At 36.7% G+C, this 17,076-nt stretch overlaps 1 protein-coding gene across 5 annotated transcripts in view; it reads left to right on the forward strand.

Annotated features, from left to right (window-relative positions):
• hyd (E3 ubiquitin-protein ligase hyd) overlaps nt 1-17,076 on the forward strand; it is a 680,323-nt gene that overhangs the window by 116,948 nt on the left and 546,299 nt on the right. For all 5 annotated transcript variants that reach the window (XM_090411567.1, XM_090411569.1, XM_090411568.1 and 2 more), the window contains one exon: nt 15,769-15,995. In XM_090411567.1, coding sequence (XP_090267693.1) covers nt 15,769-15,995 — 227 coding nt within the window. The remainder of the gene's footprint in view (nt 1-15,768; nt 15,996-17,076) is intronic.

Below are 17,076 nucleotides of genomic sequence, written 5' to 3' on the forward strand. Positions count from 1 at the left end.
TTCACAGGCTTGAGTACGATGCTCATTTCCAACACTTTGGAGCACAGCAATGGAAAGATTGCAGTTTTGGAATGTCTGGATACATTTCCTTTAACTTTTCTGCAAGTTTTGATACAAAACCTTTATTTTTGTCTGTCATTGCTGGAGCACCATTGGTTTTCACACCTATGAGCCTGTTCAGAGGAAGTTAGTATTTTTCCAAAATGCTCCACACGGTCAAAAATGTCTTCCCCTGTTTTGGTTCCATGGATGGGAATTATTTCCAAGAACTCTTCAGTAATATTCATATTGTCGCAAGTTCAAAGAAACAGAGCAACTTAAGCCACATCGTGAATATCGAGACTTTTTGTCAAGTGCAATTTAAAAGCACTGTACGTTTACGGATATTTCTTGCAACTGGTCACACAGATTATCTGCCATTTCGGTTATTCTTTCGATCACGGTATTTCTAGACAAAGAAATATCGGAAATACTTGTACATTTTTGGGACATACGTTTTCGGCTGCTTTTATCATACACTCCTTAACTAAGGAACCATCACTAAAAGGTTTGGAATAATAAATTTAGTTTAATCCTTTAACCAACTGTAAGCAAACACAGTTTGCTCTTGAAGTATCTTCAGTCCTGAAGATACTTCAGGAGCAAACTTTGTTTGCTTACACTTAGATAAAGGATTAAACTAAATTTATTATAGTCTAACCAAGTGGGGAAAAAAACTTCCAACAAGGTTTGGAATGTTTTGCCAATAAATAGCTGATTTCATAACTTGCTCTCACTACTGATTCATTGTCTTTCATAATTTTTGAAAATGTTTGTTGTTGACTTTGAAGTGAATTCTTCATACTTTTTCATTTTTTTCTCTCAGTTTACCCTGAAAGAGTGAATATTGTTCTTTGTGAATTTTATCATAGTGCCTTTTTATATCATATTCTTTGGCAACACTAATTGTTTCATTCAATTTTGTCCTATGTTTGAGTGCAGAAGTAATTCAGTTCCCATTTTTCTTGAAATATTCTTCTCTCATCAGCAGTTTTTCTTTTTCTTGTTGTCTTAGAAAGCAACATTGCCTGGGTGAATAAATACATTATTAATAACAATTTTTATAAAAATGTTTGAATAAAAACACGCAGAACTGTAGACAAGTGCACAATACTATTGCAAATAAAAAAAAAGGGATTCTCTCACTACTAGGTTGTCGTTGAATCGTGTTCGGCACACTGACTCCAAAGATCACTGATTGACTGTAGCAGGCAATTATAAACTCATAGCCTGGATTCACATATGTGCATATGCTGCGCCTCATGTGAACAGCTGATAGCCAGTGGAATTCAATTTTTTCAGCACAGTGCGGTTACCATGCTATAAATTAATAATGAAAGCATAAATATAGTTTTCGATTGATTAGGATCAGATCTAACATTGAAATTGCGATATGAATTTTTATTGTTGTAATTATATTATAGCAGGTCGTTTCATCCATATTGTAACTTGTAACTATAAATGTCTATGAAAAAGAATAAATCAATACCATATTTACTTGAATATAACTTACATTTTTTCCCCCAAAATTAAAGCTAAAAAATCGTGGTGCGAGATATATGAGGAGATTTTTGGAAACTAAAGTTTTCAGGAAAGAATTGAAAATGGGGATGGGTTACCAAGAATATCCAATTCGTTATTGCTACTTCTGGCCTCGAGAGCGGTTTCCTTGTGTGCATTGTCAAAGTCATCTACCCAAATAGTGTCATTTTCTTTCCCATTATTCCAAGTAAAAATTACAAGTTATTTACATTAAGATTTTAGATATGTAATGTGAACACCCTTCACAAATGTCTGAGAGGTGAAAGCAGAACGTGAAATAGACAGCAGTGGTACTCCAATAGAGATAGAGCAGCTATAAACATGTGCATATGATTGGCAAAGGATCAACAAAGTATTAACAAAGGATCGTGTTACCAAAGCGCAAAGTCAAGCCGATAATTTTTAAGTTGAAACGCTAATTCTCTTCAATATCTGAAACTGCCATAACAACATTCACTTTATATGTTTTAGTTTTAACATGTTTACGAATTTTATTGCAGCTTTGCATTTGAGTTAGTGGGCATACTCACTAAAAAGAATAGCTTTTAATTAGATACTGTGTTTGCAGGTGCAACATATGGTTTTGCTTGAGTCTAAACAGCATGGTTAACATGGGAGGGGACATGTGATTCATTAGTTAGTGCTGTTTTTTCCCAATTGTCTCTAATTGCACTAGCGAAATATATTACACAGACAACAAATGTCTCTGTACTTTATTCAGTGGTATAATAAAACTACTTGTTTTTCATGCATTTGCAACATAGTGGCAGTTGTGGAGGGCATGTTCTTTACTTCGGGGAGTGAGTTATCACCCCGACGTGAAAGTGGTTAAACTTTATTTTCCTGTGCGATGTCTATGCAAAACTTTTTAATTTCTTTTTGCGTAAAGTGAAATCAGGTGTGCGAGTCATATGCGAGGGCGAGTTATATTTGAGTAAATACAGTATTTCTGTTTTCTTATAAAAAAGCAACCATCCTTTTTTAAATCTTTCCTTGAGAGGTCGTGGGCTGCATGCGGCCCACAGGCTGCCAACTTGACACGCCGTCCTCAAACACTTGTTGACGACCTTCATTCTCAGCTTCCAAGAATTACCTCTTGTCCTTTCACCACCCTCCATAAATTGGAAAATTCCATCAATTCAAATCCTGAATAACCCTTTCAGAAGTTTAAATCTCAATCATATCACCCCTCTTTCTTCTGTTGGCTAGTGTCTGCAGTCTACAAATTCTCAATCTGTCTTCATAATCAGTATTCCACAATCCTGATATCATTTTTAACACTCTCCTTTGTACTCTCTCCAATATATCAGAATCACAACAGAAACCAGGAGACCATACCTGCGCACAATAGTCCAAGTGAGGTCTTATCAAGGCCTTGTAAAGAGGCAAAATAACATCCTTATCTTTACATGTGAATGTTCGTTTCAGCATTGCAATTATATTTTTAGTTGTATTTGCAATCTTTGGCACATGGCCCCTAAACTTCAACTTCCTATCTATTAACACTCCAAGATCCCTAGCCACATTAGTTTCTTCTAGCCTAATCCCACCAACATAATATGACATTGGACATCTAATCATTCCGAAGTGAATGACTTTACATTTACTGACGTTGAACTGACACCCATTTTCCCGTGCCCACAATTCTAGCCTATTCAAATAATTCTACAAAGACTGCATATCAGCAGCATTCCTGATTACCTTAACCTATCTTTGCATCATCAGCAAATAACTGTATGTCGCTTGTCAAATCCTTCCCAATATATGGTGGGGTGTTGCTACAGACCTGGTGGCTCAGTTGTAGGGGCGAAGAAATGCATCGCGAATTTAGCCTTACGGGTACCAAGTGAATAATCATTATGGGTGACTTTAATTTTCCAGACATTGACTGGGTAGAAGAGAAATCTCATGATTAAGAACAGGAATTTATTTAATTGTTGCAAGACAACTTTCTCAAGCAGCATGTGAAAGAAGGAACTCGAGGTCAAAGAATGTTGGATTTGCTCATAGCGTCAGAATGAATCTCTGTCAAGAATATGACGATTTTACCACCAGTTGGTGACAGTGATCATGTTGTTCTTTCTTGGGAAGTATCTAATTGTATTGATGCGCCGATTTAAACAGGTTACATGCTGAACTACAAAGCTGGAAATTATGATCAACTTAGAAGAAAACTATCCTTGGTCCCATGATATCAGTTACTGGATGGAAAAAATGTCAGCAATGCATGGGAATCTTTGAAAAAGTGCTTGAATGAGGCGGTATCTCAATGTATCCCTAGTGTTCGAAGAATAAATAGGTTGGGAGTGAAATGGATGTGCAGCCTTATTAAACAAGAGATCCACAAGAAGAAGATGATGTTGAAAGAATATCGTGAGAATAAGAGTGAGAGGAGTTATGAAATATATAAAGCTCAGACCAGGAAAGTAGGGAGTATTGTAAGAAAAGCTAAAACTGAGTATGAAAAGAAATTGGCCATGCAAGATAAAGGCAATCCAAACGAATTTTATTGTTATGCTGCAAGCAAAAGAAAGAATGAATGTGGAAGAATTATTTTATTGAATGCAGATGGTACACGAGTGTCGGAAGCAAAGAAGATTGTTCAGTTAATGAGTGCTTATTTTGCTAAGATATATTAACCAGGTGTATGTAGCATGGTGCACAGTGGTACTGCTACATTGGATGAAGAGTAGAAGTTCATAAAAATGAGATTGAAGAGCTTTTGCAAAACCTGGATAAGAGTTTGTCAATAGGGACAGATGGAATATCAGCTTGTTTGCTTTAGGAATGTTTAACTGAACTGGCTAGGCCTTTCACACATTTGTATAATTTGAGTCTCAGCTCAGGAATGAAACCACAGGAATGGAAGGATGTATGATAGTTCCATTGCACAAGGGTGGCGCAAAAACTAATATTTCTAATTACCAACCTATTAGTATCTCAGGTGCAGTAGTGAAGATTTTAGAGAAGTTGGTAAGAACTCACATACAGAAATGGGTAGACAAGCATTGTATACTTTGCAGGGAACAGCATGGGTTTACTGAAGGAAGGTCATGTTTTAGCAATTTGCTCATATTTTATAACAATGTTACGGCCGAGTTGGATAAAGGGAATGGATACACTATGATAATATTGGATTTTTCTAAGGAATTTCATAGGATACCACACAATAGGCTGTTGTGTAAACTATGGAATATGATGGAATATAATCTATTGACTTGGATTAGGGGATGGTTGACAGACAGATATCAAAAGGTTGTATACAGTGGGTGTGAATCTGCCAGATTTAAAGTAATGTGGTGTACCTCAGGGTTCAGTCCTTGGGCCATTATTGTTTGATCTATACATTAATGACATCAAGCAGGGTCTATCATGAGATTTGCAATTGTTTGCCGATGATGCGAAGATAGGAGGCAATCAGGGATGCTACTGATATTCATCAATTACAAAATGATTTGAATAGACTGGAAATCTGGGCAAGCGAAAATGGCTGCAGTTTAATGTTGAAAAGTGTAAAGTTATGCACTTTGGCGTGATTAGAGTTCCAGCGGCATATTATATTAGCAGAATTATGCTACAAGAAACTGAAGGGGAAAGGGATCTTGGTGTATGGGTGGATAAGAATTTAAAGTTTTAGCATCTGAGAATTTGACTGTAATGAATATGAGTTGCCACCTATTGGTGAGAGTGATCATAAGGTCTTGACCTGGGAGGTGGCTAAAGGTGTGGAATTTTCGATTAAGACAGGGTATATGTGGAATTACCGTGCTGGCAAGTATGACAAGCTTAGGAGATTGCTTGGATCAATGCCATGGCATGTACAACTGCAAGGGCTGGACGTCGATAGAGCATGGGAAGTGGTCAAGGAGCATTTACAGGAGGTAATGGCTGATTGTATACCTAGGGTCCGAATAGTAAAACAAGTAGGGGTTAAATGGATGAATAACACCATTAAGCTTGAGCTGAAAAAAAAGAAACAACTGTGGAGGGAATTTAAAGAAAGGGGTGACCTGCAGGCACACGAACAGTATAAATTGCAGGCCAGAAAGGTAACGAGTGTGGTAAAAAAAAGCAAAAGCGGATTATGAAAGGAAACTAGCTTTGCAAGCAAAAGAGAATCCAAAACAGTTCTTTCAATATGCTGCAAGCAAGAAAAAAACTGTACACGGTAAAATGATTTTAAGGAATGACGATGGTAAGGAGGTCACTGAATCAGTCGATATAGTGGAGTTACTGAGCGCGCACTTTGCAAAAGCATATCATCCAGGTGGTGACATTGAAAAAATGATGGAACCATTAGTTTATACGGGAATAGTGATGAATGAAGTGGAGGTGACTAGTCTATTACAGAATCTTAATGTGAATACATCTGTGGGACTGGATGTCATACCGGCACGGGTCTTGCATGAAGCGGCTAAGGAATTATCAGTGCCCTTGACCATGTTGTTTAATCTGAGTCTCAGGTCTGGCTTGGTCCCGAAGGCATGGAAAGAGGGGAAAATAGTTTCACTGCATAAAGGAGGATCCAAGACTATGGTTGCAAATTACCGACCGATCAGCATATCAGGAGTCGTTGTCAAGGTCTTAGAGAAAGTAGTCAAGGGAAAAATACAGGAATGGATTGATGAAAATGAGATACTGTACAGGGGACAGCATGGCTTTGTGAAGGGTAGATCATGCTTCAGTAACTTGCTCAAGTTTTATAACAAGGTGATGGCTGAACTGGATAAGGGAAATGGGTTTACAGTGATACTGCTGGACCTGCCAAAGGCGTTTGACAGGATACCACATGGAATACTAATCCGTAAACTACAACATATGGGAATGGATATAGGGTTGGTGAGGTGGATAGGTGGTTGGTTGATGGAGAGATATCAAAGAGTAGTTTATTCAGGAGTAGAGTCCAAAAGACGGCCTTTGACTAGTGGTGTGCCACAGGGTTCTGTTCATTAATGATATAGGGAAGGATCTAAGTGGAACAATTCATTTGTTCGCTGATGATGCAAAGTTGGGTAGGGCTATAGTGAATGCAGAAGATGTCAAAGTCTTGCAGGATGACTTAGATAGATTGGAGTTCTGGGCTAAGGAGAATGGATGTCAATTTAATGTGACAAAATGTAAGGTTATGCATTTTGGGGTGAAAAGATTAGCAGCAGTATACCACATTGGTGGAACTGTACTCCAAGAGATTGATGAGGCCAGGGACTTGGGAGTGTTGGCGGATAGGGAGATGAAGTTTAGGGGGGCACACTGCAAAAGTAGCTAAATCAGCTCATCAACTCACTCGGTTGTTGAAAAATTCCTTGACGAGCAGAGACAAGCAAGTTATTGTACCTCTGTACCGAGCCTTGATAAGACCTCATCTCGACTACTGTGCCCAGATCTGGTCACCTCGGTTCCTTCTTGATGGGGAGGAGGTGGAGAGGATCCAGAGGCGAGTGACTAAGATGATAACAGGTCTATGGAATGAACCATATGAGAACAGGTTGAAGATTTGTGAGTTGCAGAAACTAGTTGATAGGCGGAGGAGGGGAGATATGATTGAGACATTCAAATTGCTAAAGGGATTCTGTAGGATTAATTCAGAAGATATTTTTGAGATCAGGACTGGTGGTGGGAGAACTAGGGGACACCTATGGAAGCTGGGCAAGAGTGTGGTTAGCAGGGGTGTTAGAGCTGGGTTCTTTACTTTTAGAGTGGTAAATGAGTGGAATAAGCTGCCAGAGTCTGTTGTGGGTGCTATGACGGTGAACGAGTTCAAGACAAGGTATGATAGATACTGTGAGAATGTAATCGCATAGTTGTGTGGACATGATGTATAGGGCCTCCCTCGATGAGTCTAAGTACTCCTGGAGTCGCCCGAAATAATAATAAAAAAAGTTCAAAGGTCACATAGCAAAAGTTACAAATTCAACTCAGAGGATAATTGCTATGTTGAAGCGAACCTTGACATGTAAGGATAAAGAAGTAAGTTTGGCTCTTTATAAGGCTTTGATAAGACCACACATTTCTGTGCGCCAATTTGGTCTCCCGTGTTCCAAGGGGATAAAGAAGCTGTGGAGAGTATGCAAAGAAGAGTTACAAAGATTATATCTGGATTATGGGATTTAGATTATATAGACAGATTGCAGACTCTGATTAACAGGAGAAAGAGGGGAGATATGATAGAGGTCTATGAACTTTTGAATGGGTGTTATAGCATTTCAAATGATGAAATGTTTCGTTATATGGAAGGCAGGGAGACAAAGGGACATTCGTGGAAGTTAAGTTTGTTCACAGTCAATAAAGGGGTAAGAGCTAGGTTTTTCTCACAGAGAGCAGTGAGTGATTTTAATAATTTGCCCTTAGGGGTTGTGAGTGCAGCTAGTGTAAATGAATTTAAGGGAAGGTATGATAGCTGGTTGGGTAATTTGTAGCCTCCCTCGATGACTCCTTGACTCCCTGGAGGTCTTAGATGATAATCATCATCATCATCAAATTCCTGCCATGTACCCTCAAGGAGTGTACAGGATATGATAGTACTACATGAAAAATTTACATCATTACTAACTTCCTATCTACAATTTTACTCCAAATCAGTACTTGTCAAGACTCAAACATTATCAGATCTTATATTTCCTACTTGTCAAGACTCAAACATTATCAGATCTTATATTTCTATCGTCTAAGGCATTTTGTACCATATCAGTCCACCTATATCTTGGTCTTCCTCTGGGTAGAGAACACTTGTTTTGCTAATCTTTCCTCGCCCATTCTGTTTAAGTGACCATACCACCTGAGATTAGCTCTACTAACACATTCCTGGATGCTGGCAATGTCAAGTTCTTTCCTAATATCCTCGTTTTTAATATGATATTGCCATTGATGCCATCTGTTCACGCTTCTAATCTTTCTCAGGACTCTCATATCTGCGGTCTCTTGTCTTTGGTCAAGTGTTTTACTTCTGACCCAGCTCTCAGATCCATAAGTTAAAACTTGTTTGAACACTGTCTTGTATACAGCTAATTTAGTGTTCCGACTAATTTCTCTCTTATTCCATATGAATTTATTCAGTTGACTACCATACCAGTTTTGATGATTCTGTTATCTATTTCCTTATTTAATTTACCATCTTCACTAAAAATCGTGCTTAAGTAGCTGAAATGTTTTTCTTGTTCCACAGATTCTCAATTTCACAAAACAGTTGACATTTTCAACGATTCTACGTATTTTCATTATCTTTGTCTTTTTATTGCTGACCTTCATACCATATCTATTACAACAGTTATTCAATTTAGTCAGTGAATCTTGCAGACCTGTAGCAGATTTATTTAGAAGTATAACATCATCTGTATAAAGCAAAGAGCTGACATTAACATCTCCAATTTTGATATCATGTTTAATACCACATTCTTTCATAATGTGATCCATATAGATAATGAATAACAGAGGGGATAATGTACATCCTTGTCTCACACCAGATTTAACATTAAACCATCATTCTGTACTTCCTCCAATTCTAACTGCTAGCTTACAACTCAAATAAAGACTGAGTATTGCTTGATATAATGCCCCATTGACACCATATAATGTAACGTATTGAATAGCTTCTCTCTTGGCACCTTGTCATATGCCTTTTCCATGTCGTCAAAACTTAAATACGGATCTTTGATATATTCCCATGCTTTCTCAACTATTTGTCATAAAGTGAATATCTGATCCCGATAGCCTCTATTTTTCCTGAATCCAGCTTGTTCTTCCACAATTCTTTTCAACCGCTTCTCAAGTATACTTGCATAGATCTCGCCAGGAACACTCAGTAGGGAAATACCTCTGTAATTCTCACATTCAGTTTTATTTCCCTTTTTATATATGGGTACTATGAGAGCTCTACTTTAATCATCGGGTATTCGTCCCTCTGTCCAGGCATTCTGAACTATGCAGTACAGCCACTGTAAGACTCTTATACCACCATATTTCAGCATTTCTGGTCGAATATCATCTACTCCTGCTGCCTTTCCACATTTCAAGCCTTTGATGGCTTTTTCTACTTCAAGTATGAATATGTATTCCTGACTGCATGCCTGGTCAGTGATTTTTATCACTGTGCTGTCATCACTGCTTGTTTCATTTAGCAGTTTTTCAAAGTAATTACTCCATACTTCAAGGATATCTTTTTCTCCCATTTTCATGTCACCTTTATCGTGTCTAACTCCTTTTACAGCACTCTTTCCTCCATTCCTAAGCTTTTTGAACAACCTCCAGAATATTTCCACCTTCTTGATATTTATTTTCTATATTCTTGCCAAAGTCCTCCCATGCCTTTTGTTTGGCTAGTTTTACACAGTGTTTAGCATTCTTGCATTTGCCTCTATATTCTCTTAGTGCACAAGCTGACTTATTTGACAGGAACTTTTGATATGCTTTCTTCTTTTCCTTCACTACCTCTTTAACTTCCTGTGTCCACCAGGGAGTTTGGATTTTTTTATCCTTGCAGACAACCTCACCACATGCCTCTCTGGCAGAATCAATCAATGTATTCTTCAGAGTTTGCCTCTGAATATTCAAGGTTTGGTTCCTGTTCTCAAACCCTTTCATTTTTTCTTCAATAATCTTTGTGTATTTTAGTCTACAGTTCACATCTGAGAGCTGCTCAACTTTTATTTGCTTTAAAACTTTCTTATATGTTATTCTTTTGAATATGAAATTCAGTTTTATCCTGCTCAAGACTAAATAGTGATCACTTCCAATTTCAAATCCTCTGTACACTCTGGTGTCCTGCACCAGGGAGAAAACATCACTATCAACAATAACATAGTCGATGAGACTTTTGTTATTCCTTGCCTCTTCTCTCCATGTGAATTTGTGCACATTTTTATGTTGGAACATGGTGTTAGTAATAACCAGTCCATGTCCTCAGCAGAAATCCATCAGATATTTGCCATTATTATAGCTTTGCTCTTTTCTCCAAATTTTCCCAAAATATTTTTGTATGTCTCACAATCATTTCCTACTCTGCTATTTAGATCCCCAACAAGGACCAACTTTTACTTTTTCATTGTGTGTCAGTTGCTTTTTCTAAAATTCCTCCACTTCTACTTTAGTAGAACCTTCCATGGGACCATAGGCACAAATAAGTCACATTGTCCAGTTCCCCATTCTGATATTAGCCCACATCACTCTACTTGAGACTGCCTGCATTCAAGAAGATTAGCCTCGTATTTTGTGTTGAATACTATGGCTACTCCTTCTTTTTCTTGATTGTCATTCCTGAATATAACATTTTGTATTTATTGCTCAGAAAGATCTCACCAGTTTTTGACTTTTTTTATTTCAATCACCCCTGTTATGTCGATCTGGTACTTATCTAATTCCTCAGCTAGCTCCATTTCTTTGCCATTCAGGCTTCTTATGTTGACAGTACTGATTTTTAACTCCGGTGATGTTGAGTTGGGGTGTGCTTTCAGATTTGTTCCAGTAGCTGATTTTTTGCTATTCGCCCTGGTTCCCTGGTGAAAACAACAGGGGCCTTGTTTAACTGGGCGACGCCCCAGCCGGCATGAAATTTTGTGTGTCCACCATTGAGTTCTAATTTTTCTATTCTTGCAGACAACTTCACCACATGCCTCTCTAGCTGAATCCATCAGTGTTTTCTTCAAGGCTTGCCACTGAATCTTCAAGGTTTGGTTCCTGTTCTCAAATTCTTTCATTTTTTCTTCAATAATCTTTGTATATTTTAGTCTACAGTTCACATCTGAGAGCTGCTGAACTTTTATTTGCTTTAAAACTTTCTTACATGTTATTCTTTTCAATATGAAATTCAATTTTATCCTGCTCAAGACTAAATAGTGATCGCTTCCAATTTCAAATCCTCTGTACACTCTGGTGTCCTGCACCAGGGAGAAAACATCACTATCAACAATAACATGGTCAATGAGACTTTTGTTATTCCTTGCCTATTCTCTCCATGTGAATTTGTGCACATTTTTATGTTGGAACATGGTGTTAGTAATAACCAGTCCATGTCCTGAGCAGAAATCCAACAGATGTTTGCCATTATTATTAGCTTTGCTCTTTTCTTCAAATTTTCCGAAAATATTTTTGTCATCATCATCATCAAATTCCTGGCATGTACCCTCAAGGGGCGTACAGGATATGATAGTGCTACATGAAAAATTTGCATCATTACTAACTTCCTATCTACAATTTTCCTCCAAATCAGTCTGTTACTTGTCAAGACTCCAACATTATCAGATTTTATATTTCTATCGTCTAAAGCAGCGTTTCTTAACCATTCTAAACCCAAGGACCAGTAAAATGCCTAAAACAGATCTATGGACCACTAAGTTATGTAATTTTTTTTTAAATGTATGTTTGGATTACCGATATTTTGGTAATCCCTACATACATTTAAAAACCATCCCCTGAAAAAAAAAACTGTGCGTTTTATAGCATAATAAATATAAAAGCATGTTTTGGATACATATGGAAACATAATTAAGTTGGAAGTAAACAATTAAAAGTGTATCATCACTGAAGAAAGTTTTAAATTTTATTAAACAAATAAAGGTATCAGTTTCCTATTTGCTGTAGGCAAATGAATGATTATGTCAGTGCGGTTCTGGTGAAAACCCCATTCGTCTGTCCACAGCAACTTTTGTATCTTATAAGTTATCCCCATTCATCTGCCCACACTCATTATGCTCACCCCACGATAACTTTTTAGTGCCGTTTGTACCATGGGGAATGTCAGCACCGTGTTGCTGAAACCTTCATTCATCTGCCCACAATGACGTTTATCTTTAATCCCCATTCATCTACCCACAGGAACTTTTATATTTTATATGTTATGCCCATTCATCTGCCCATACTCATGAATCTAGCCCTACAACAACTTTTATCTTCACCCACTCTCTGATCCGACCTGCGACATGTAAACTGTTCCATTCGCTAAGTGCGTTGTGAGATGAGGGGAAACTGTTGTTCTTATTTTACTCCATTCATCATAATACTGAATACAAACTTGACATCCATGGATTCCATCATGGATGATATCCCTTGTCCTGTCCAAACCATCCCCTGCATATACCCAAAAATTTTACTTATGACATCCCAAAGCCATTAATGTCTCCCCCCCCCCCCTCCATACACACACTCACACTCTCTCTCTCTTCCGGCCGATACAAATCGCCTTATTTCCCTGACAAGTTTTCCATGAACAGCAAAGAAATTTAAGACATCCTATTTTGTGAGGTCCTTCCCAATATCAGTCCAACCTACAATGTCAACCACAAAGTGCCATCCATGTGGTCGCGTGCATTTTCCCGCCAGCGACCATATGCTGTCGCATGTGATTTGTACTAATCGTGTTATGATGGGTTGTTTAATTATATTCATCCTGTTTTATCCAAATGCACAACAGTGGTAATCGTAATTCTGGCAGATTCATTAATCATGTGGTGGTTTTATATATATCCGTCATATTGTGATGTGTGTTTTTGTACAATCCATGACTGTACGGATGCTGTTGTCTGAATGCGACGGATTCAATGTGCTGGGCCACATATTCCTGCAAGTGACTGTACGAGATAGAACTTCACTAAACGGACACGGGCAGCTATCGTCCTCGCAGCAGAGCTGAGCCTCACCGTGGCGTCACTTCACGTAACCTTAAAAGAAAGAGTTTTATATACTCTTGTTTGCTGTCTGCCTGGCAGCACAGTTGGACAACTTGCAGATCTCCATTCTTCTCTAATGCTTTACACATGTAGACATCTTTGCACATATATTATGGTTCCATGCCGGACGAACACAAACCCAAAATCGTTCTTGCCTCATCAACATTTCCATGACAAACCCATTCATGTCATTAACACAGTTATATACCATTGTCACTTTCACACTATTCCTCCCTTTAAAATTTAGTTTCACTGACTCTCTGTGTTTGGTCTCATACCAGTTATTAGTTTTTCCAGACTCATGATACCAAATGCATTCAGGTGTAGGCCATCCCTCTTATACAAATCCAATCTTCCCTCAAACTCACTCCACACATCCAAAAACTCTCATCTATTCTTTTTACACAGCCTATGCGTCGAATCGTTTGCCATCATAGCCCTTCTTTTTAATTCATTTTTATCATTGCAAGTTAAAATACTAAAGATTTTCACTCTCTCACTCTTCACTCTTGCCTCTTCCAGCAACCCTTTCATGTCCTCTCTCATAATGAACTTATTACCAGTTAAATCATTCATACCTATTACAACTACGATTTCATTTACTTTTCTTTTCAGTTTTTGAATTACTTGAGTTATATTTTTAATTTTCGCTCCAGGAAAACTCGAATGTTATAACTCTCTCATCTATAGCATGTTTTAGTATAGAGTCACCATACCAAATAACTTCTTTCTTTTTACTAACAACGTCATTTACCTGATTTTCGTTATTTCCTGACTTACCTGTTTCCTTTCTTTGTTGTTTCTTATTTTCCTGTTCATTTTTCTTTTTCTCCCTGTGCTCATTTAAATGTCTCTCAATGTTTTGCAGTTCCCTCGTTGTCTCTCTCTGATCATGATGTGCTTCAACTTAGCTATTTGGTAGTTAATTCATTTTCATTAACCTTCTCCATGCACAATAACCTCATTGGCAGGACTAACCTTCTTGTTCTCGCCTGCGGTGCTTTTTTTAGCATTACCTTTCTTGCCCTTTTTTGGTGCCATTTTAAACATATACTAAATATTAAAATATCTTAATAAAAATATATAATAAAATACTAAATACACTATAAAACACTAAAATCTACACTAGTATACTACAAAACACTAATTTTATTTTCTAAGGGAAAACACAATAAAACAGACAAAAATTATAAACTTTACAGAAGTAAATTTCCCGACCAACCACTATGTATTCTCATACCAATCCCATTGAGGAAGGAATTTGACGTTGTTAGTATTTAAGACTGTCTGAGTTGAGTAGAGCCATTTAAACAGAATGGAAGATGCAGGAAGGTTAGCAGAATGATTGTTTAATGCCAAGATGGCAGGAAGAAGATCCTGACGAAGACCCAGATCTAGGTGAATTGATTGAGTCAGAAGTGCATTAGAATATAATATTTGTTAATATTCATGCAGATGATGTATTTCTAAACAGATCCATTGCAAGTCTATATTTGCATGAAAGATACAGAAGACTAAAATCTAGAAAATTATGGCACCAGTAAGAGGTGTCATAGAAGGTATAAATGTAAATGTTTTACTGACAAGTGATAGAAAAATTTGGAAGAAAATTGTTGAGACATTGGTAATTATGTAGTCCTGTTATCGTGTCCTGTGGGTACTTATTAAGAGATCGATGATGATATCTAATAGCTTTTATAAGTTTTACCTGTCCATACCTGTTTTAATCTTGTTTCTGTAACACCAGTTATGTCAGCATGATCTTTTTGTTAGTAGTTTTCTGTTGGTAATTGTGCTGCGAATTTATTGAATTTTCATGCTTTAAAGAACAGCACCTGTGTAAGAACATTGTTCACCCTATAAATTAAAGCTAATTTCAAAGTGGTTGGGTATCTCATGTAAATTGAAAAATTTTCTTTTATAGACTGGTAATTTTAAATGTTCTTTGTATTTATTTATTTATTTTTTTTAAATGGTTATACCATTAAGAGAATTTTCACAGATTTAAAATAATATGGAAATTTTCTTCCTATCTGTTATATTTAATACAGAGAGAAATGGTGATTGTCATTTTATGAGATAGATGGAAAATGTTCCATTGTTTTCTCTCTACCTTCACCTACAAATTTAGAAAAAAAAAATTATTTATTTTTGGATTCTAATTTACCTGCCACACCATCCAGTGAAGTAGGTCATAACTAAATTCTGCATTGTTGATTGGCTGTTGCAACATTTCAAAATTTGTGATTAGTTGATAACCCTCTTATGTTACATAAAGATATTAATACAGTCATATGTGATACTGATTTGTTATATATTTGTAAATTTATAGGTCTTCTTATTGTCCTCCTGCAGTCAAGTTATATTAATTTTCTCTGTTTGCATTTGTCCAAATATAATTCAGATATAAAATGTAAACTGTTACTTGTGCTCTGTGTATTGAATAAATTAAGCAACTTTTAACAAATGCAATTGCTAGTATTTACATTTCTGTTTAAGATGATGAATGATAAAACAGTTTTGTTTCTAGGAGACAGAGATCGTGATTCAGATAGAGACAGAGAGAGAGACACTATGTTTAGACTTCGTGAAAGACAGTATTCAGGTTCCAGGCGTTGGTTAGAAACAGCACTTCGTGATAGCGGGGCATCTGATAAAACTCCTGAAGGATTGGGACTTGGAGAGAGTAAAAAACGTGATACAGGAGAACTTAATCCATTATGGCTTTCAGAAGAACTTGAATTTTGGCCAGATAAAGTATATAAAGATTCTTGTGTTATGATTTTTTGAAAAATTTATTAACCTAAATTACATAACAAACAAGAAATGCTGACACTGATCATTATAAATTTTGACTTAATAATTTAATTAGAATTTAAATTAAAATGTTTTGTGTAACATGTTGAAATCCATATAGGTTAAATAAAGAATATAAAAGAAAATTAGTGAATGAAATGATCGTGGTTTTTTCATTATATTATAAACAACCTGAGGATGTATTGAGAAAATTTTCCAAGCTCTAGTGAAGTAACAAAATATGCCAGGTCATTTAGAGGACTTGGGAAGGGGAGGGGATTCTGTTGAAATCAATTATATTATGAATAATGCAGATTGCAGTCAAAGCTGATCGTATTTGGGTATTAGTGATTAATATCCATTGTTTTGTTCTGTTATTTAGCTGATATCTTCAGGGAAAGGCACTAGCCAAAAAAATCACTTAGCAATAAATGAAAAAGATATATGTGTATACTACGCCTGTTTGGCTGGGATTATGCCCTTGTAGAGACTGAGCTATGAAATGAATCACTACTTATATTAAAGCATTAGCTCAAATTTAAAGAAATTAGCAGAATAATTTTTCATGAAATGTGATGCTGAAGATATTAAAAAATAATCTGTAATAGAATGGTAGCTGGAGGATAATTCAAGCAGAAATGCCCAATTATTATGTATGAGAAAGTTTTACAGTGGCTACATTTTTAAAAGACCTAGTCAGAAGATCACATTCCTGATGGTAGGTCTAGGATGAGTATATGAGCTGTTCGAAGAGTATCTGCAGAAAGGGAAATAAAAGCGATGTAATAATGATAAGGTAATTTCTCTATTGAATGTTTGCAAGAGTTGTGCAAGCATACTTGAGGTTTAACAAGTGTGGTTCAGGCCAAATAAAGGTTGTTGGGATCAGATTTTTATGGAATTGACGACATAATTTTATAGATCAGGAAAAGGCATTTTTTTTATATATCTACTCCCCACACAATAGTTTACTGAACCTGTAACACAGCAGTGTTGTGTGAGCAAGTGGTCAGAGAGAAAGAAGCAATTCTTTTAATGTGTT

This window comes from Typopeltis vanoorti, chromosome 21, assembly GCF_054136105.1.
Source record: "Typopeltis vanoorti isolate ZY-2024b chromosome 21, IOZ_Tvanoo_1.0, whole genome shotgun sequence".
In the NCBI taxonomy this organism is placed as follows: domain Eukaryota; kingdom Metazoa; phylum Arthropoda; class Arachnida; order Uropygi; family Thelyphonidae; genus Typopeltis; species Typopeltis vanoorti.